Source organism: Coptis chinensis, unplaced genomic scaffold (genome assembly GCF_015680905.1).
Source record: "Coptis chinensis isolate HL-2020 unplaced genomic scaffold, ASM1568090v1 utg2340_pilon_pilon, whole genome shotgun sequence".
Lineage (NCBI taxonomy): Eukaryota > Viridiplantae > Streptophyta > Magnoliopsida > Ranunculales > Ranunculaceae > Coptis > Coptis chinensis.
The window spans coordinates 31,188-52,880 of record NW_028238126.1 but is presented as its reverse complement, the minus strand read 5'-3'; the positions used below and the strand labels follow the sequence as shown (position 1 = coordinate 52,880).

The window sequence follows — 21,693 nt, the reverse complement described above, 5'->3', positions numbered from 1 at the left end:
TAGTTGTTAAGTGACGCCAATTTGCTAAATGAAACAATGGTGTATTAATTAATCATTTAATTATTAATCCATTCAAATTCGTTTTTGTGACCAGATTGTTCTCCAAATGAGGCGAGGCACATATCTTCGCAACCAACAGTAAAAAATATCTGAAATTCATTGACAAATAAAAATGATCGAATTGCATTAATATGTGAATTACGAATTGCATATCTTGTATAGTTGTATACCATCTTGGTAAGAGAATATTTGGTGAGCTTTTAACTGTTGTGTATATTTGGTAAGAGAATATCTTGTTTTCAATAAATCAAACTTGTAATTGGTTACTTACCAAATGAAATTTATAACGTAATCTACACATTAATATGAAAAACGAGAAACCCTTGACCATCAGTATATATATCAGGTTAGGATGAACCTTTTGCTCATCCATAAATATGTAAACAAACCAATTCTAATTTTCTTTTCTCAAAATAATCAAACTTTCGCCCACTTTCTATTTCTTTGTTCTGGTTGTTATCTTTGTTGTAGGTTTCTCTTTTTCATGTTATACGATGCCCGTGCACGTGTTTTTTGCATAGCTAATTCATAAATAAACAAAAGTATAAAGGCAATTCTAGTAAGAGCAAGTCCAATGGAGAGCTGCTAAATTGTGTTGATAAAAGGTGCCACATAAGCCTTTCAGCTTGCCCAGCCAAATTTGGCACCCCAAAATAAAAAAGCCAATCCAATCGCGTTTTTTGTTTTGAAGTGCTAAATAATACGGACGGCATAGTTTCTGCCGTCCATCCATTATTTTGTAACTTAAGTTTAAAAAAAAAAATTGGACGGACGACACAGTTTCTACCGTCCGTTGAAATTTAACACACCCGGACGGCGAAACTATGTCGCCGTCCGTCTCCCAAACTTATTATAACAACAAAAGCGAAGGTCTTAACTTTGGCTGGGGTTTTGACTCCTTTTAAATTTAAGACCCTTTTAGCAGCCCCATTGGAATGCCATTTTTGTGGTTGTGATGATATATTTGTTTTTAGCAACCCATATAGCCCCCATTGGATTTGCTCTAAGCTAAAAAGTAAATGCATTTTATTTGTTGAAAAATACACATGGCCACATGTTGGGACCCATGTGTTTTGTGAAAAATATTTGCTCTTATTATTAAATCAAATTTACTTGAATTTTTTTATTTAAAGTTTTGTAATTTAATAAATAAAGGGCAATTCTGTCAAAAGAAATGATTTCCACCATCCATACCTTTAGCTTTAGGCTTTAGGAGTGAATAAGGGCAATCAAACCTTCCTCATTTGATAAAGCATTATCTAGTTTCATGTATTTTTTTCCTTTCAAATATGGAGGTGGAGATCGTGCCTATTATATTCTCTGTTTTCCCTGATGTACTCCTTTCTCTCAACCATTTCCATTTAAGTCGGTACAAATACTAATGCCATTCTCATTTTGGACAGCTGAAGTTATGGTGTCCTCAGTTGGAGCATTAGAATGCGTCCAGGTTTACTATCCGTGCGGTTCAAATTGTAAGGAACGTTGCCAAGGGGATCATCCAGGTGGTGTCGATCAGTGCACTGACAATACCTGCTACTGCACATATTCTTGTGATTGACGCTTTAATTAATGTTTTCTAAAGTCTAGAACCTCCACATGAATAAATTACTCTTTTCCGATTGCAATCAGTATGTTTGTCAAGTCTTTTCTTTTATTTTCCAAAAAGAAGTTTCGTCAGCTAAAAGATGAATTTAGAAGACTACTTGGGGGAGTAATACCATGACTAACCAATCTTTTAAAGCTGTGCACTGAGAACACAAGGATTTTTTAAAACCCACTATCAACGGAGTGTTTAATCAACAGAACTGTGTATGCTTTAACGCTCTTGCTACAGTGTGAAAAGTTATAGCATATGAAGAACTGTTCAGCGAACTCTTGGAGAGCAATCCCTAGATTGATAGCTTCCTTTACTGGCAACAGCTATACTATCTCCTGCCACAATATTGAATGGATACAGCCATACGGGGTTGGAGAAGCTCAATAACATCCTAACTTCATATCTTGAAGTACTTGTATCCATATTCAGGATTTGTCATCCCTTCCTCCCAATCACCCATGCGGCGCCCACCAAAAACCATTTGTTGAATGCCTAAGTACCTGGGAAGTGTAAAATTGGGTTAACCATTAGACAATGAGAGAGAGAGAGTTTGCAACTTTGTTTTATGGACAACGTTTGTTTACTCACTCTGAGCTCAGTACAGTTAAGCAATTGAGAAGTACATCAACTGCAAAGATATCAGAAGTTCCAAGGTCCACCCTGTTTGACAAAGTAAGATCAATGCACTTGCAGTTGGTGGATAAGCATACAACGACACTATCAATTAAGAGCAATGTGAAAATAATGCCAAAAGCTCGTACCAAACACGGCCCCAGTTATCCTGAAATTCAACATCACCAATATCATGGAAAGATGATGGCATTACTTTGAAACCTTTATCTGCATCATAGATAGGGTTATGCTCCATGGATGAATTTGCCAACTGCAATCCATTACCAAATGGAAATTGTAACAAAATCGTTGGTTCCAAAAAATTCAGAATCCACAAATATTATAACTAGGAGGGCTGGTCTTCCCTACGCACCACATATATATACTTGCAACACATAAAACCAACTGATCAGTTTGATTGCGCGCAGTTCGATAATACTAGTGTCGATTCACATGTTACTACTAGCTTAGATTTGAATGTTAGATGTCAATCTGAAGGAGGTTAGAGATGGTGGTGTGCAATGATTGACTATGCTCACATCACAAACGGAAACACAAACATACCTGTAGATTAGAAGAGTTGAAAGCTCCCAAACGACCCATGACATACCATGACTGAATAATCTGAAAAGACAAACAAAACAGATGAGAATGAAAGAGTAACAATAGAGTAGTAGTAAGGAAAAGGGAAATAAATAATATAGGTTTGGATAACAAAGAAAGTTGGAAGTAGACGACATACACTACCAATGAGATCGACATCACGATCAGTTGGAGAGCCATACAACTCAAACCATATATAAGAATCGGTTGGATTGAAGCTGCAAAACCAAGCAAGCAAGATTTTGATTGACAATTAATAATAGAATAAATAGTACGGAAAGTTGCAAATGAAAGGGAACAAGGGGGAAAAAAATATCAAACAGTTGGAGGTTGTTGTTCCCTTACTCTCTGAAGCAGACTTTGAATGCTAGGACAGAGCCGGTCTTGGACTTGCTGAGGAAGTCTTTTTGAGCACCACCTTTCCTGCGAACTCGTTCTTGAACCATCTGCTTCATTAGTTCAGGATTTCCAATACTATCACCGAGGACAGCACGGAGCTCGTCGTGCTTGCAAAGCATCCTCGAGGACTTTGGCCCACGAGGGTACTTGTGGAGTGCGCCAGATTCTCTCTTCCTCTTGTCTTCCCTCACTTTAACTAGTCTCCGGCTTCTCGCATTGGTTCCCGAACCTTTGGCAGCAGCACCAACTGATACTTGGTCGCCGTCATAATCAACATCCCCAGAAATTTTACTACAGACGACAGTGGTAAGTCTACTGGAAGATGAGGAGTTTAGAAATCGGCCAATATAATAAACTTGTCGAGAGCAAGCAGTGGACAAAGTATTCACAGAGCAACTGCTCATCATTTGATTGGGGTTGGGGTTGTGCGACTGACTGAATTGGAGACACGAGTTCGGTTTTAGAGAGAAAGCGGAATTTTGTGCCGTGATTCAAAAACATAACATTTGTGTTTGCCAACAGGTCCATTGAACCGAAGGCCATCATGAACAATTTAGTCAATTACTCTAAATTCTTTGTATTTTCTCATTAGAGAACCCAGACCTATATCTAATAAATTCCCGTTTAATACCTGTTTTATACACGTATATGAATAATAAGACGAACATTTCAAACCTAGGGATTAATACATGAATTATATGATCCAAACTTATAATTGCCGAATAATAAGGATTAGTATTTTTTAAATGAAAAAAATATATTATAAAATGTATGATACTACTTCAAAATAGAAGGTTTTGAAAATCCATTTGAGTTAGAAGCTTCCATACCTAAAGAATATAAAAAAACTGAAGACAAGTAAATGGAAATGAAAAATTAAGTTATTTATGTGTAGTTAATGAGCAATTTTGATAAAATATTATATTCTAAACTTGTAATGCAACAAAATATTTTTGATTTTTTTCATATTATACGTGTATAAAAAAACGAAAACGAATTGTATGTTTGACCTTTTTTTCGTTTTTTTGGCAGAATTTTTAAACTTACTATTATTCAAAATTTCAAATTTTTAACGAATATTTTCCGCATGATAATATACATTGTAATGCATTTGCGCCTTCAGCTTCTATTATCCACGTTTCTATCAAATTACACACAGCAGCATCCACGCTGACATAACCGATGCCTGTAAACCACCATATATACCTATTAGTCTATTACATATACAGAAACCTAGGAATCAGTATTTGGCCTTTCCTTGCATAATCCTCTACTCTCCTGCTCATCTGTTAGTCCATATATAAGCAGGCCTCCTCTTTCATCTTTCTTTGATACATATGGTACATGCAGTTGACGACACCCGATTTCCACTCTAGGACATGACTTAGACCCACGAACGTCTTCAGTCGAATGATCAGCATTGCTTCTAATGAAGCACTGTCTTGCTGGGAGTTCCTCATTCTGTACCGATACGGTAGTTGACTAAGTAAATGGAAAACACTGTCACCAAGGCCCCAACTAGTTGCAGAGGAGAGAATGTCTCACCTAGGTACACAAAACTGAGAAAGGAACACAATAAATATTATTGGTGAAAAGCTGGGGGATATATATATATATATATATATATATATATATATATGAACTCATTGGTTCCATAGCAAATTGGTTAGTGCTTGGATTGGCTTTTCACATGTTTCTTCTAAATTTGTACAATATTAAATTGCTAATAATACATAAAACACGAAAAATTGTACTCATGGTAGTTTTACAAGTTTTTTCTCTTCATTTGTTTGCAGCCAATTAGTAAATTGTCTTACCCAAAAACTGAAGCAAACATTGGAGTAAGAAAAGTGAGGGAGCTCAGTTTTGTCAAGCTACCTGTACATGCATTAACAAGGCTGATGAGGGTACATACAAACTTCAAAATAATGCAGAAAAAAAGAGCTGAGGGGGGCACAAATCGCAGTGAAATAACGAACTGGAAACTAAAATGTTAGTTTCCAGTTCTTAATCAGGCCTGGACATTCCATTTTGTTCCATTTTCCTTCCATCCTTTTCGTTTTGCACTCTGGTAATGAAAGAATTTATTGTATCACTCTCTTTTTGTTGTCAGTTTATGGGGAAAAACCATTTGCCTCAGTAAAGTAGGGAGTTGGTACTAAAGTCTTTGAAACTCATTTAATCACCATCATCGAAAGACTTAGAATTTTCATCAAATGCTCTGTCTTTTTAGGTTACTTAGAAATGGAAAGATTTTCAGTAGATGATGGACCTCTTGTCGCATTGTAAAAGTATACTCCATAACTGATGGCACTTCCAAAGAAGGACGTATAGAGGAGTGCCAGAAGATCAGAGGATGAAAGTTCCTTCAGATTCCCACTGATAACAGGATCATGGTTGAGTACTGAAATCACCAAGAGTGGAATCCCACCAATAGCCATGTGCTGCGACAAAAATGCATATTAATTGTTGGATAACATGGCAATTATAACGGCATAGATGCAATATCAACAAATCTACCGATTAAAGAGACTGAGAAATACACAACTAAAGACGTTAAGTATGATAACCAAAAAAATAAATAACTAGAGACCATATTTGTAGTCTCAGGTGAACAGATTCAATAATCAATGCATTAAAAATTACGATGTCTACATGAATCCTATGAGCACACATGTAGAATGACATGGATCATAAAAGAAATAGCTCAAAAATTTATATAAAATACCCATCCAGTTGCCATGATAGGGTCAGAGTACTTAGACACCCAACGGACCATGACAGTCCCGACTGCCATGCTTTGAGCAGCAAGAAGCATCCACCACTCCCCACTCCCCCAAAGTAAAAAATCGTTACCTTCAAGAGAAAGCACAGGTACCTGGAGAAGTATACACGAATTTGCATAAGCACTATTGGAATTACAAAAGGGTAATATTTTTTGAACACCAAACAGATTGTCAGTTTGAATTAAGGTCAGGACTTGGATAAGTGCACAAAACTGTTTAAGTCCAGAAACCTTTTAATCCCACAAAGTTATATGTTGATATGTCCCGACATGTTTAAGGGCCTTGCTGGACCAGTTGTACTCATGTATTTTGCTATTATAAAAGTAAACTTCTTTTTGATAAAAAAATAAATAAAAATGAAAAGAAAAGAAGAGTATGTTATATGATATAAACATTTTTGGTAGCATGTCAATTGATTTTAGCACAATGAGTTCTGATCCATATTCCATACTTCAAAATTTTCTTAAATTTCGATGCAGAAATCTATACTTCCATCGTCTTCACAGTTCTACCATCAGCTCAAAGATCTTCAACATTTTCAAAAGTACATACAGATGCTAATGGAATCAACTGTAGTAATATCCATATCCGAGTCCCACAACTACACTTAACGTCCGAAATTTGACGGATACTCAATGGGGTATCTGGACGAAAAATCCAACAAAGGATGTCGAATAATATCAATCCTACCAATAAGCTTATTAAACAGAATTATCCAATCCATGCAACTCAAATTGGCCACAGTATGGGATTCATGTCTTTCCGTATTAAAAAAGGGTGTTTTAACTCATTAACAAATGACATATATAGCCTTGAGTTTCTTTCTCTGGATTGTTGTGTGAATATGTCAAGGGGGTTATCTTTCTTTTTAGAGGTGTGTAGATTTCTACCCCAAAAATTTGGCGTAAATGCGTAAAACACCATCACAGGGGGTGACAGGGGAACATAATGAGTTCCGAGTTCCTACCATGGACAAATGAGAAATCCAATAATACTAGATTTACTGGCGTAGCAGTGGGGGCGTGAGTGGGGGAGAGAGGAAGAGAGAGAGTGGGCATGGGTGAAGAGAACAAGGAGAGAGAGGCAGTAAGGGAGAGAAGGCAGAAGTAAAAGGGGGGGGAGTATACGGAAGGACACCAACCAAGTTACATTTGGGCTGACTTTCCAAACCCAACCCAAGAGTTCGCTCCCGCTCACGGATTAAAGAAAAAAATTCATCTAAAAAGTAAATTCCAAGAAATTAAAATTTTTGTGAAGTTCATATGTTAAGACAGATATTGTGTATGAAACGTATACCTCAAGAAGTAGAAGTCCTACAACACCAAGCACAAGCCCTATAACTCCAACGGTGCCAATTGACTCACCAAATAACAAGGCTGCGAGTACGGCAACGGTCAAAGGTTGAGAATCAATAATAACCTGCAGTTTTCTGTTATGTTAGAATTGGATTGTGCATAGTAAAGTAACATTTAAAACTAAGTTATAAAAAGGGTAAAGATGCATTTGTTTGTTACTCTTTTAACATTACACTGGAAACAAATTAAAGAAGATCAACAGAATGAATTGAGCTATGTATGTGGCAGAAGAATGAAGAAACACTATAAATATAAGACGACCTCCCTCCTCTAAAACAAGTTTATATTGGGAAAGCAAATACCTTTGATGCCAAGTAAATAAGACCATAAACCAAATGTATTAATCCAATTGTAGCAAGTGTGTTAGAGCCAAATGTAATGAACTCAAGTTTGTAAAAGTGCAATAAACTTGTTATTAGAAGAAAAGTGATGAGAGAAGATAAACATACACTGCCCAAGCCGGCTGAAGTTTTCTGCAAGCCTAGAGCAAGAAATCCTTGAAAACAAGTGGCGTCGACGAGGGCAAAGAGAGAGATAGAGAGCCAGGCCATAGGACCAGTAGGCAGTTTCCTGCCAGTGGAGAGGGCAAAAGCGACGAGCAAGAGGCCGGCAGGGAGAAGGCGGAAGGAGGAGACAAAGAAAGGGCCGGCCCTGGGTAAGACATCCTTCATAGCGACCATGGCAGTGCCCCAGAAGAAGAAGGGAGATATGAGAAGAGCCCAATCCAAGAACAAGGAGACATTGTTGGTGTTGTTGGAATGGGTTCGAAAGGAGGAGCTGCTCTTGCTCTTGCTCTTCTTATTATTGGGGTGCTGCTGTAGGAGTAACAACTCATCATCATCATCATCATCAGTGAGCACACATTCGACGTCGAGACCAGTGGCAACACAATCGAGAGGAAGTGAGCCGTCCTCCACCATTTCTTGGCTTCTATTGGTAGTTGTTCTGCTGCAAGCGACGAGGAAGGTGAGAGACCTACGACTACGTGGTGTTGTTGGAGAAGAAACATTTGGACGATGAAATAGGTAGTTGTTCTTATTTGATGAGCAGTAGGTGATGGTTTTGGTGGGAAGGAGAAAAGAAAGTGATTTTAGTGTTATAATAAGCGGTATGGACATCGAGAGAACGAACGATTCAACGACAATAGAAGAAGAAGAAGAAGAGTGGTAGTAATAATCTCTTCTTCAACAATTGAGGAGGAGACAAAATAAGGAGGAAAGGGGATTTGGTACCTACCTAATAATGACCACACACAGACCCTCTCCCATCCTCACATTGTTATTAGGTCTTTTTTATTGACTAGGCTCATTCTGTCTGTGACAATTAAAAATTTAAAAACTCGATCTCACAATTTTTAATACATATATATTGATTGCTTCATATTCAATTTGCACCTGAATATCCTAGTTACAAGAGTAATACATTTTAAATTGAAAGTCTCAAGGGTTCTTCATCATAATCCTATCGGATTCTGCATCTAAAACAACCAATCTTTACTGTGGTATGAGGACATACATCTTGCATGCATGGGCATCAACGGTAGCCTCCAACTGATGTTCAACGGATGGAGTTGTTGTATGCTGCAACATTAAATACCAGGTTCATTAATTCCACACAACTGGATCGTGCTTCATCAGTATTTTGCACTAGTTAACAAACTTTTATCAATATGTTTGGAATCAAACCTCCCATAAATCCCGAGCCTCAACGGTTGCAGACGATTTAAGGCCGATATCACTCCACTTTGCAGTGATGGATGACTGCTGGGAACCTCTGTTCCACAGTACAACGGCTACCCTACCGCCACTTAAAGGACCAGACCATACCTGATCAACAATACAGCACAAAATGATGATTGACCTAATATTCATGCTAAGAATTCTTCCCATAAGTCAACTTAAACACTGGTCTTTGATACATGCTATTAGACTTTATACACCATTGTTTAAGTCGTATATTACCTCTAGATCTCCAGTTTTTTTGACCTTCTTCCCTTGAATTCCAAGCTTATCTGCCATACCAATAAGAGAAGTTCACAAGTCGAAACACCCATGGACCTTTTCTAACTTCACAGTTCATGTAACAAGTTCTTTGCTAAAACTACTTTTTCTCATATGTTCGAGGCACATCGTATTTGGGCAGTTGAATGAGATACACCTCTTAAATCTGTATTTCAAACATAGGCTCGCATATGCCATGTAACATACTTTGAGCAAATTAAACTTTGAAAAGAGAAGGAAAAGAAAGAAAAATAAAAAATCTGGCGTTCAGCTCACTACGTTATTTTCATTTTAAACATTTAAAATCTAGCACCCGACAAAATATATTTTTTTTTCCTAAAAGTTAAACCATACTTATTTGTGATTGCAAGTTATACATGCCTTCGTCAACAAAGAAGTTAAAGTTCTATATAATACCTTGGTTAACATCAATGACCTCCTTGTTGCTTAACAACTCAAATGTTTCGTTGTCCATAGACCGGACATCACACCCAATCAGCAAAGGGGCCTACATAAGCACATAAAGATATGATCTCAAAGACTTATGCAGCTTCATTAACTATTTCATTCAAGCCCATGGACATATGATATACTGAATGATCCAGTAAAAGAGGCTGACAGTCGTAAGTCCTCATTACATGTGTACCTTAGCTAATGCCCAAATGCTGAAGTGAGAGCGATATTCCTCCGTTGACAAGCCTCCATTACCCACCTCAAGCATGTCAGGATCTGCTTACACACATGGAGAGATCAACACCAATTCAAAGTCTCTAGTTGTGTGTTACTACACTGTAATACATACACTCACCATTCCAACCTCCAGGTCCAGCATATGATGCCCATGCATCATTTTGATCGGCACGTGATGTGATACTAGCATTAATTAAAGTTGCCATAAGTTTTTTGAGTTTAGTCCAAAGATACTTGATCATTTAATTGTGTAAGCTAAAACAGTTTTACCTTTCCCAGTTATCTTTGATGTCTCCTGTGGTTCTCCAACTATTGCCAAGACTAGGTGCCCAAGTTGCTGGGTCATCCTGGCCCCTAGATTTGAATGGGCAAAGCAAATTATTTCCGCATTTAAAAGCAACTAAACATACATGTGATTTGTGTGTGTGTGTGTGTGTGTGTGTGTGTTCGTGTATTGAGAGTAATACAAAAAGCGCACCATTCACAAAGAGAGAAGAATATGGGTCTTCCACTTTTGAGGAGAGCTTTACTCATCGTCAGATATCTGTCATTCAAAAATCAGAATCAACAAGCTACTAGTGTGTTCAACATGCGATCACTCCAAAATACAAATTTCTTCAAGTACCTTTCTTGGGGGTTCTGTCCTTTGTTGTGGCAATTATCATATTTCAAATAATCAACTCCCTGATGGAAATAGAAATGACAGTACACAAAAAGATCAGCCCAAGACAGTGATTATACCCGTCCGATTTATTTTTTTTTTCTGGATTCAAAACCTTATCCAGACTTGAATGGGGTGGTCTTTATTTCTACTCTCTCCTTGATATGTTAATAAACAACACTAAGCTACACAAGATTAAGACCAAGAAACGAAAGTCATAGTACTATAAACTATGTCACCCAGCAGATAACTTGATTCTCACCCACAAAGCAAAGGTGTTCGTGATCTTGTTGCTCGTAACCAAGGGAGCCAGGCATTTTTTTGCTGCAAGTAAGTGTTCTGATATTTGTACACCAATGAATCAGGATGTTGAAACATATAGAAAAAAATAACAGATAGTTAAAGTTAAACGATAGAAATCTGAAATATAGTTCATTAAATTGACTTCATACCCAGCATCACCATAGATCCCAATCTTGAGACCTTTACTGTGGACGTAATCTGCGAGAGCCTTCATTCCGGAGGGAAATATTGAACTTTTAGGGACCAAGTTTCCCTGCACATTACATATCCAACTGCCTTCAGAAAAAAAATTGGTGAAATGCTTTCATCAGAAAATTTTGATGAACTGATTTCATATGTAGAACCATCTATGTCCAACTGAAATGGAAATATCCTGTAAATTATACATATAACAGCTGTTTTATATATATACCAAAATTGTACCTTATTGACACAAACAGGTAATAGTGGAGATTCTAAAGTCAAATAGAGAAAATGAGTTTGGAAAAGCCTGTTGTCTACTTGTACCTTGGAGTCTCTATCCTGTTCTGCCCAGCAATCATCTGGTCAAAACCCAATGGGTTGTCAAGAATAATAAGACCAAGTACTTATTACCACCTAACAACTTTTGATAAGCAAAACAAAATAGTACCTAGGTTTATGTATTCATAACCAAGGACTGAGAGGCCAGTAGACACCATTGCATCAGCTGTGAATCAAGTATGTAAGAACAAACTTAGAGAAAAAAATGAAAACAGCTGGGCTGGGATCTAAGGATTTTACGACTTCACTCAAAAAACACTGAAAACAACAACATTTTTCATGTCAACATTGATGATTAGAGATGTGCTCACAGTTTCAATTAATCTTTTAACTTTTTTTTAGGAAATAATAGAGATCACACCCTAACCACCACATGTACTGTTGTATGGGTTAGTTGAGTAGCGCACTGACCCCCACAACTCCCCCTCCCCCTCCCTAATAAAAGTAGCTAATGTTAAAAGAAAAGTAAGTTATGAGGCCCCATAATTTAACCTGTTATATGGATCACTTGTTTTATTTTTTTAGGGTTTATTAAGAAGGACCTGAGGTAAACGCTTCCTTACCTGTTTCGCGAATTAACTCTTCGTTGAGTGTGCAGGGGAAGTGATTAAAGTTGTTCCATCTGGTAGCAACAGATAACTTAAAAGAGGTTCAGTAGTAAAACCATAATTGCTTAAGGTACTTACTACCTAGCACTTTTCATATGGTTGGCAAGAAGTAGCATATGGAAAACAATTTTCGGTAGTAAGCTGACAACAATATATTTCATGTAAACATTATCCTATATTCTTTTTGTAAATTAGATTACATGTGTAGACAAAAATGACATGCAAGCACGCATGTAATATATATACACGATATTTTTTTCTTAGAGTAGTTATCAACTTGAATGCAACAGCATAAAATTACTCGAACATTCTGTTTAACCTGCTCCACCTCAAAGGTAAAAACTGTTCAATAAGAAAGCCAATTCCTATATTTTGTTCCATTGTTGTGAAAAAAACAGACAAAAGCATAAGTTTTGACGAAGATGTTCTCTTTTCCTGCCACTTCTAGTCAACCAAACATAGCATAAATATGACCAGTACATTTTTCTTTTTTGCTTAAAATCAAAGAGTATTATTACTATACAATTTGTATCTCAATGACAAAACAACATAGACTTACCCCATCTGAGGGGAACGTCCAAGGCCATTGTTCAGCAAATTCCTCCTGATCTTCACGCCACCAGTTTCATTAGGACGAAGCTTTGACTTCCAGGAATGTTGCACAAAGGACAAATGTGACGGAAAGAAATGAAACCAGAGATGATTTGAAAGTTGGAATAGCCATGACTGCAGTATCGTGGTGCAAGTTTAAAAAATCAGTTATAATGTTTGGTATGCAAGAAGAACGGAGATATCAAGAAGGTTTAGGATGAGGATTAATAAACTAATATCGACACAACATCCGTCATGCCCAAAGCAAAAGCAAGTCTAAGCCCCAGTTATACACCCACCAATGGCTATGGATTGTGTTGGCATCCTAACTTGGCTTTCTTAATAATACACTTATTGATTGGATGCATATTAGCTGCATTTTACCTTGTTTGTATAAAAACATGTTTGTTAGCTGTCTGTTCTTACCTGTCTGAGATAGATGCTAGTTTATGATGAATCCCATGTAATATGAACCTTAAGAGAGTGAATTGTCCAATGAAAGGTAATCCAATTGAATTGCATTCTTGTCTGTACCATCAGCAGGGACGGCTCCACCCACATCCATTGTAGAAAGCAGAAATGCTCCCAGGATCTTTATCGAGGTGGACAGATAGTCAGATAGCTCTAGAGATCGGTAGACCATAGAGATCCTGAATACCCCTCTGATACGTGCATTCAGGTTTGCCCCAGCAAGTAACGAGTAGAACACAGAAACTTCATACTCCCACTAAGCCTCAAATAATGAACAAAGACCCTTAGTCTCAACTTGCTTGCTCCCCAAACGAAAAGCATATCCGCTTGTCAGCTCAATTAGGAAGAAAATCACCAGAAATCCTTACAAGAGCATGAACCAGCCTGAAAATGGTGGAAGCGGTTTCCATCTCTCACAATGAGATACCTGCAGGTGATTTTAGAGATAAATTTCAAGGCAGTGTGGCAGTCAGTGCAAGTCCTCAGGTTCTTCATGATTCTCAAAGTAGAACCTGGTTCAGTACTAAGCAGACCAAATGCTACAGCCAACCTCTCACTGTGAACCTCTAGAGCCTCCTCTTTGTCTTCTTTCTCCAAGTCGTGGATCACCATCTGTGTTTCTGCAACATAACCTATTTCTTTAAGTTTAGTATTTAACTCTTCCAACTTTTTATAAATTTCAACCGACCGATCATGAGACCGATCTCCAACAAGGAACACATGGAGAAGTCCATCCACCTCAATCTGGCTCCAACCAGGCTCCTTCACTAATCCTCTCCCTTCCATCAAACTTCTCACCATTGCAGCCTGCTTCCACTTCCCTACAGAAGCATACATATTAGACATCAATATATAGTTATTCGTGGTTTTGAGGTGCCACATCAAACAACCTCTTAGCTACGAAGTTCACCAAGTTGAATATTCCGATGGGTTCTACATGCACTCAGCAAAGGAACCCAAACCTGAGTTTGCGCTTTGCACAGGCATCACCTGGATGATTTTCAAGGCCAAGTCCAAGTATCCAGCTCGACCCAGAAGGTCCACCAAGGCTGAATAGTGTTCTGTACTAGGCTTGATCCCATATTCCCTCTGCATGATTTGGAAATGCTTCAATCCATCTTCCACTAAACCTGAATGGCTGCAGGCCGATAATAATACTCCCATGTAAACAACTGCATCTGGTCGATATCCTTCATTTGTTTGCAAATGATGGAAGAGAGCCAGAGCTTCTTCTCCCATCCCATGGATTGCATAACCATTTATCATAGAGCTCCACATGGCTAAATCTCTACCAGAAGCACTATCGAAGATTCCCTTTGCTCTTTCAAAGCTTCCACATTTGCAGTACATATGAATTAATGAAGTTTGAACTGCAAAATCCGAGCATAACCCATTTAATGTAGCGCACTCTTCCAACTCTTCTCCCAAGGCCAAAGACCCAAGATCAGCACAAAGCGGAAATCACGGTAGCTAAGGTTATTTCATTTGGTCTGGTGGATGTCCTGGTCATATGTTTAAATAAATTTACGGCTTCACTAGGATTTCCAAGTTGAGCATACCCGCTGATCAAAGACGTCCCACAACAATGTGCTTTTGTCCTTTACAAGATGAAAGATCCTCCGAGCAGATACAAGGTCACCACATTTAGGATACATGTTTACAAGTGAGTTCTGGACTGAGTTGTGGTGATGACAACCCGTTTTGAGTATAAGAGCATGGACAGAAGAAGCTAGTGACAATCTCCCAATACGAGCACAGCAAGAGACGAGGTTTAGAAACACAACAGAATCCAGAGTGAGTTGGTCCAGGCGCATTTGGTTGAAAAGAGTGAATGCTTGGTGAACATGGCCAAGGTTGACATAGCCGCCAATAAGGGCAGTCCAGGTGACAGTGGACTTGTCGTCCATGAGATTAAACAAGGAGCGAGCAGCGTGGATTTGATGAAAATGAAGATACATAGTAATGATGGAATTGGAAAGAAGCAAATCAGACGTGAAGCCGAGTTTGATCGTGTAACAGTGTATGGAGAAGCCGGCGCCAAGAGAGGAGGAAGCAGACAAAAGGGCGACAAGTGTGCTAGAGTTGGGTTCCACCCGGAGAAGTTGCATACGTCTGAAGAGAAGAAAAGATTCGTGATTGGAGTAGGCAGAAAGGATGGAGTTCCAGGAAACCAAGCTCGGAAGAGGCATTTCGTCGAACAAGAGGCGGGAAGCGGAGACACCGCCGCATTGGCATTGGCATTTGGAGTACATGTCGAGCAGAGCCGTCTGGACGAAGAGGTGTTGGTGGAACCCTGTGAGCAAAGCGTGGGCGTGAATCTTTTGGCCATCACGCAAGGAACGGAGTTTGGCGCAGCACTTGAGGACGGAAGGGAACGTGAAGTTGTCCCCTCGAAGGCCAGAGTTGACGACAGACGAGTAGTAGATTTCAAGAGATTCAGCGAACTGCCCATTCTCTGTACATGCTTTCATCTTCGAGTTCCATATTTCTATTTGCCGCCGCCGCATAACTTTCATTCTCGTCTTTTCATAATATTTGGTTGCCCACGTTCTTCTAACAGATGAATGTGAGAGCTCATCAGACAAGACAAGGATGCCCAAGTATAGATGAGATGAAGACTTCCATTCAGGTAATGGTCTATTTTATTTATGAATAATATTGCATTGGATCAACTTATAGGAGTTGAATGCAGATGGAGTTGTATCAAGTGCAAGAAATGGCTATGGAGGACTCAGACAAGATCATGTTGGCAATGTTTTGTTAGCATTTACAAGAATGTGTGTTTTCTTCAAGAGCTAAAAACAATTGCAATTTTGAAGGTGCAAATTGGTGCTAAAATCAATGTAATTTTTTTTTCATTCTGTATCACTTGGGATTAACTGTACGTTACTCTGTTAGTACGTCCAAAATTATCCATGCATAGATATTCAATACAAGTATGCCACCAAGGGCAACGGAAACTTATTTTATTTTGCTTTAACTCAAATGTAAGTACCAACCAACTACTGTTACGCTCTCTCTATTATATTTTTTTGAAAGCTTCCCTATATGTTGTCTCTGCTCGCCATGGACTCCTACTTCGGTGTGAGTACATACATTGCACAAGCATGAGAATCCACCACAGCTGAGATGGTTCCCTCTACTGAAGCTTGTGTTGAATGCTGAAATTTCGAGTAAATCACCCAAAAAAGGAAATTAGAAATCATGTCGAACTGAATAGTATAAAACAAAGGGGTTACTGGCAAGAGCATGTGGTATAAAAAGAAATCACCTCCCATAAGTTCCGGGCCTGAACAACTTGTGATGATTTTAGGCCAATATCGGACCAGCTAGCATTGATAAGTGCCTGTGACGATCCCCTGTTCCACAGCACCACAGTCACCCTTGAACCACTAAGAGGACCAGCCCAAACCTGCAGTTTGAAAATAACATAAATAATTATTGATAATCGAAATTTTCAGTATAGGAATGTCACTAGAAATAACTCAAAAGATCTTCCTAGTAATACTTTCCATCACTCCAAACATATTTTTTCCGCTAAAATACACGGTTGCACGAAGTACATTATAAAAGTCGAATTACTGCTGTACGGAAAGAGAACAAACAGAAAAAAAGAAATTGTGTGAACAGAAGCTATGAGAAGATAACCTCCAAATCGCCATCCTTCTTAACCTTTTTGCCTTGAACTCCAAGTTTATCTGTTCACATGAAACGTACTTAAGCTAAGATAAACCTCAATATAGATTATAAAGATGATTTAATATCTCAAAGTTAAAGGTAAATACTTGCCTTGATTAACAGCAATGACCTCCTTGTTGCTGAGCAATTCAATTGTTACTTTGTCCATGGAACGAAGATCGCAACCAATCAACAATGGCGCCTACACATGGGAAAAATACATGCTAGTCACGTGATTAGCTCGGAGAATGTAATATAATGCTAAAATGTAAATGTATACCTTAGCTAGTGCCCAGATACTGAAATGTGATCTATACTCCTCTATTGTCATGCCACCATTCCCCACTTCCAGCATGTCAGGATCTGAAAAGATAACTCCAACAATGTCACCATTCACCTCTTTTTCGTATCATATAACATATTCTCATATAACACATACAACATATAATAAAAAATATATATATACTAAACCCAACGGACATATAAATAAAATTATATCAGTAATGTCAAAAAACAAGTAAGGTGGCGTCTTTTTCTGTTGACCCTGCTTGCTCCACTTAAATATTTTGGCTCTTATCGTCCTTAGCTAGGTAGTCGTACTCTTGCCTTTTCCTTTACTTGTCCGAGCCAAGGGATTATTCAATCACTACCTCAATGAAATCATGAAGGGGCCTTTCCGCCTACTAACAAAGAAGGGACCGTCCCCTAGTATGAACTAATAACCACTTCAATGCTTCGTATTATCTTGATCCAAGGAACCAGTCACTATTTGATGTATCGATCATATTATTGTAGCAACTAAAACCTTTTTGTGTTTCAGACTTGGTACAACCCAAAGTCATCATGTTTGGTTTGCACAACCAGAAAGTTATTCCGAAGGTCTTCGCCACTCTCTAATATACATCATTACAGACAATGCATACACATCTGCTTTTAGACGGGACGAGATTCAATCTCAACCCTTCTTTTATCTTTTAAACAGAAAACAGAACTCCTTCAAAAAGAATTGATTCTATGACTATTTTGCGCCCAAGGAAATCATACGCACACAGATTAATTAAGAACTAAATTTTCATCTATTATGCGAATATCTATGATGGTAATTTTCCCTGTGGTAGGAGGTGAACTGTGGTACGTGATGAAACTAGGAGTTCAATTGTGATGAATAGAATGACTATTCCAGATAACAAGACACATTAAATTTTCATATGTTAACACCAGCTTCGTAAAGCTGATATCTTACCATTCCATCCACCAGGACCAGCATAAGATGCCCATTTGTCATTTTGATCTGCAAGAGATGTCATACTAACCAAAGTACTAAAATCAGTTTGTTTGAAGTTGTAGATTGTAATGTAAGTGCACCAGACTAGGTGTTTTTTTTTTACATTTTGAGATTCTTGATTGTCATACCTCCCCCAGTTATCATCAATATCTCCTGTTGTCCTCCAACTGTTTCCTAAACTTGGAGCCCAAGTTGCTGGGTCTTCTTGCCCCCTATGTTCATTGGAAAACAAGATATGCTTAGACGCTTATTTAATACATAATCTGTAAGTGTTACATCAGTCACAGGGGGAAAATGTTTTTCCCCCTCAAGTATGAAAAGAATTGAGTTACCATTCGCATAGAGAGAAAAAGATGGATCTTCCAGAGTTAAGTAAAGCCTGGCTCATTTTAGGGTACCTATTACAACCATAGAAGCACAGATCAAAGATTATTAGGTTATTGCATCCAAAGTTTTTCACCGTCTTTACAATCAACCAGTCACCTTGCCCTCTCGCAAGGGTACCAGTTACTCTATAAACAAACGTGCACTTTAATACCAGAATGAAGTAATGAATACTACTTCACTACCTTTCCTTGGGGCTAGTACCAGTATTGTGACAGTTATCATATTTCAAGTAGTCCACTTCCTGTTTTTAGGAAATTCCAAAAGAAAAAAAAAATAAACTATCAGTATAATAAAAAGTTTGTAGATATGCTATATTGTCAGGGCAGAAAGGCCCTAGTTCTAAGTGATGGCATGAAGTAATGTAATTTTTCCTCCTTCATAAAACATGATCAGACCCGCTCAAACCAAGATATCTAGTACGTATAACTCACAAAACTTTTTGCTTCACGGATTTTATATTTTACCAAGCAGGGGCCTGAGGTGTCTATCTGAATATTAGAAAGAAGAAACAGGTATCGCATTCAAAGGGACATTACACATACAGGTTGTACTGGACTATTGGTTGCTTAATTTATTACAAGAGAAGCAACGATACCCATGAGGCGAAGGTTCTTGCATCTTGCACTTCATGGCCCAGTGACCCAGGCATTGTCTTACTGCAGGTTTGGGTCCTGAAAAAATGAAGTATTGCGTTCAGTAGTGATTTCAAGAAATCGATTACCTGAGGACCCTACATAGGTGACGAAGTAACAGTCCTTCCTGTGTTCTGTTTATTAGAGGAAATCCTAGTCTTTCAATGATTTGGACCGTGAAATTAGAATAGGGATACACTTGTAAGAAACTGATGAAGATTAATAGACGTAGGACAACCCCTTATCTTGAAATTTCAAGGAAAGATATTGAAAATTAGTACCCAGCATCTGAGTAGATTCCTAGCTTGAGCCCCTTGCTATGGACATAATCTGCTAGCGCCTTAATGCCCGAGGGGAAGGTTGAAGCTTTAGGAACTAAATTTCCCTGAAGCCAAACATAAATTCAGAACTTCATCTGTTAGGCTACGCGTGTGCAATGTGCAATAAACTTAGTTAGACAAACTGACAAAGTACCTGGGAGTCCCTATTAAGTTCACCCCAGCAATCATCTGATCAAATTAAATGAAAAAAAAAAATTATTATGAAAACTGTCATAGCGAGAAGCCCAGAACACGCGGACTAATAGCATACCCAAATTAATGTATTCATATCCCACAGCAGCAAGTCCAGTTGACACCATTGCGTCCGCTGTAGAGAAGTTTGGATAAAATCACTTTGTTACTTGGCCAGATAAGAAGAAAAATAAAACTAACAGTTTGAGTGCTATTAACAATAAACTGTAGTTTCGTCAAATTTGAACCATAGGTCTGGCGGGAACTTAAATCCACGTAAGAGTAGATAAGATTTACCTGTTTCCCAAATCAATTTTTCCTCTATATCACAATGGAAGTGGTTCCAACTGTTCCATCTGGTCACAAAATAATAGAGATCATAATCAGTAAATCAGACAATTATCAAAGTACAATCAATTGGTACAATGCTATGGGAAAATAAAGTAAGTTCGAAAGCAAATACATAACATTTGATTATTTTTTCCGTTTTAATAATTTGATTGCACGAGGAAAGCGTCCCAACAGAGTTTCATATACTAGTGAAATGTCTCGTGATTAATCTACAACCTACAACTTCATGTGAGATTGTGCAATCACTACAACCTACATACTATTGAAATGTCTCGTGATAAATCTTGTACCAAGTAAAAGAGCATTTGCGTAAGTTTTTTGAACTAGAAACACTTATATATCTTTGTATAAGAAATTAAAACCAATATATTATATTGACATATATTACAATATCATAAGTGGAAGGAAATGTATAAGTTACCTACAGCCTACAGGCTGAAATCAGAACGGATGTAAGATGTGTCATGGTTGAAATATATACGTTACACTGCACATTCCTTTCGAAACATATATATAATTTTGAAATTTAAGAGGATAGCTGCTTAGTTGGTGGCACTAGAGATAAAAGAAAGAGTGACTGGAGTCACTGGACTAATAATATAAAGTTACCCCATTTGAGGTGTGCGACCCAGGCCATTGTTCATGAGATTCCTTCTTATTATGTCCACCTTCGGTCCAATGTTACTCAGTCGAGCTGCAGTAGCAACGTTACAGACGAAGAGAAACAAGACAGCCGAAGCCAAAAAGAAAGATGCAACACTACGAGACATGGCCGGGGTACTTGGATTGCTGGGGAATTGAAGGATAAGGGGAAATTTGGTGAGCTAGCTAGCTGCCTATATATAACTTATATGCATGAAGCAGCTAGAGAAATGAAGATGATGAGCGAGCAAGATAGCTGTTTCAAGTCCCTAACCATATATATATGGATTTATGTGTATGTGTGCGTGTGTGTATCAGTGCACTCTATGAAGATAATCGACTGAAGAGGGCCTGGGACTGAAGCTGAGCTGGAAGATATATCCAAGAACTGATAAATGTGTACATATATGAATAAGTGTTATCGATGATGCACAAATGAAGACTAGAATTAACATTGTGTGGTCGTTGTTGGGGTCCAAGCAGAGCAGAGGGCTTTGTGATAATCAGAGTTGGTGACTTTTCTTTTGGAATGACTGAGAATAGCATGGATACATTTCGTTCATGAGGTTCGCATGTATTGGAAGGAAGCCGTTGGAAGTTTATGCACAAGGAAGGCGACATTAAGTAAGTGGAGGCCGGAGAGGACTTTACTTTTGTTTTGGTTATTGTTGGTAATTAAACCTAAACGTACACATTATATATCACGTAAGACAGTGATCATCCAAGACTAAATACGAGAGAAACGGCTCTTAGTAGATAAAAACATATGCATGCAAAGATAAAGCAGCTGTCGGTTGTGAGAGTTTCCATCACAGAGCATCTGTCGGTGATCCTATTCATGTATTATTTGTCTTTATGCATTCGGACTGATACATGATGATGATGATTATTACACTAGACTTTCTTTACTGAATATAAATCCAAACGTTTGTTACTCTGAAGAGTTTC

The 21,693-nt window shown here is 38.1% G+C and overlaps 3 protein-coding genes, 1 long non-coding RNA gene and 1 pseudogene across 5 annotated transcripts; 1 reads left to right on the top strand and 4 right to left on the bottom strand.

The window, feature by feature from the left end:
• Nucleotides 1-1,784: 1,784 nt before the first annotated feature.
• Nucleotides 1,785-3,675, bottom strand: LOC147473524 (uncharacterized). Its single transcript, XM_086587301.1, has 6 exons — nt 3,218-3,675; nt 3,012-3,090; nt 2,834-2,893; nt 2,419-2,540; nt 2,246-2,317; nt 1,785-2,157 (listed from the first exon to the last, which is right to left on the bottom strand). Exons 1-6 carry the CDS (start codon nt 3,673-3,675, stop codon nt 2,055-2,057), a joined length of 894 nt encoding a protein of 297 aa, XP_086443427.1. The 3' UTR covers nt 1,785-2,054.
• A 692-nt stretch (nt 3,676-4,367) lies between these two features.
• LOC147473523 (WAT1-related protein At3g02690, chloroplastic-like) lies at nt 4,368-8,678 on the bottom strand. The gene is made up of 6 exons (XM_086587341.1): nt 7,862-8,678; nt 7,354-7,476; nt 6,000-6,149; nt 5,544-5,715; nt 5,089-5,149; nt 4,368-4,830 (listed from the first exon to the last, which is right to left on the bottom strand). The coding sequence occupies exons 1-6, from the start codon at nt 8,528-8,530 to the stop codon at nt 4,728-4,730; spliced, it is 1,278 nt and encodes a 425-aa protein (XP_086443467.1). The 5' UTR covers nt 8,531-8,678; the 3' UTR covers nt 4,368-4,727.
• An 82-nt stretch (nt 8,679-8,760) lies between these two features.
• Nucleotides 8,761-14,608, bottom strand: LOC147473522 (alpha-galactosidase-like; annotated as a pseudogene). Its single transcript, XR_015210395.1, has 17 exons — nt 14,221-14,608; nt 13,643-14,079; nt 12,756-12,922; nt 12,152-12,210; nt 11,698-11,754; nt 11,574-11,608; nt 11,216-11,319; nt 11,026-11,102; nt 10,728-10,786; nt 10,581-10,646; nt 10,373-10,456; nt 10,221-10,285; nt 10,059-10,141; nt 9,830-9,920; nt 9,374-9,423; nt 9,098-9,238; nt 8,761-8,992 (listed from the first exon to the last, which is right to left on the bottom strand). The product of XR_015210395.1 is annotated as an alpha-galactosidase-like (transcript).
• Nucleotides 14,609-15,754: 1,146 nt separating this feature from the next.
• Nucleotides 15,755-16,123, top strand: LOC147473521 (uncharacterized). Its single transcript, XR_015210404.1, has 2 exons — nt 15,755-15,887; nt 15,951-16,123. It is a non-coding gene; the product is annotated as an uncharacterized LOC147473521 (long non-coding RNA).
• On the bottom strand, nt 16,085-21,162 carry LOC147473520 (alpha-galactosidase-like). Its single transcript, XM_086587340.1, has 15 exons — nt 20,713-21,162; nt 20,050-20,108; nt 19,832-19,888; nt 19,715-19,749; nt 19,522-19,625; nt 19,204-19,279; nt 18,791-18,849; nt 18,554-18,619; nt 18,350-18,433; nt 18,180-18,244; nt 17,217-17,299; nt 17,048-17,138; nt 16,907-16,956; nt 16,530-16,670; nt 16,085-16,419 (listed from the first exon to the last, which is right to left on the bottom strand). The coding sequence occupies exons 1-15, from the start codon at nt 20,871-20,873 to the stop codon at nt 16,333-16,335; spliced, it is 1,218 nt and encodes a 405-aa protein (XP_086443466.1). The 5' UTR covers nt 20,874-21,162; the 3' UTR covers nt 16,085-16,332.
• Nucleotides 21,163-21,693: the final 531 nt, after the last annotated feature.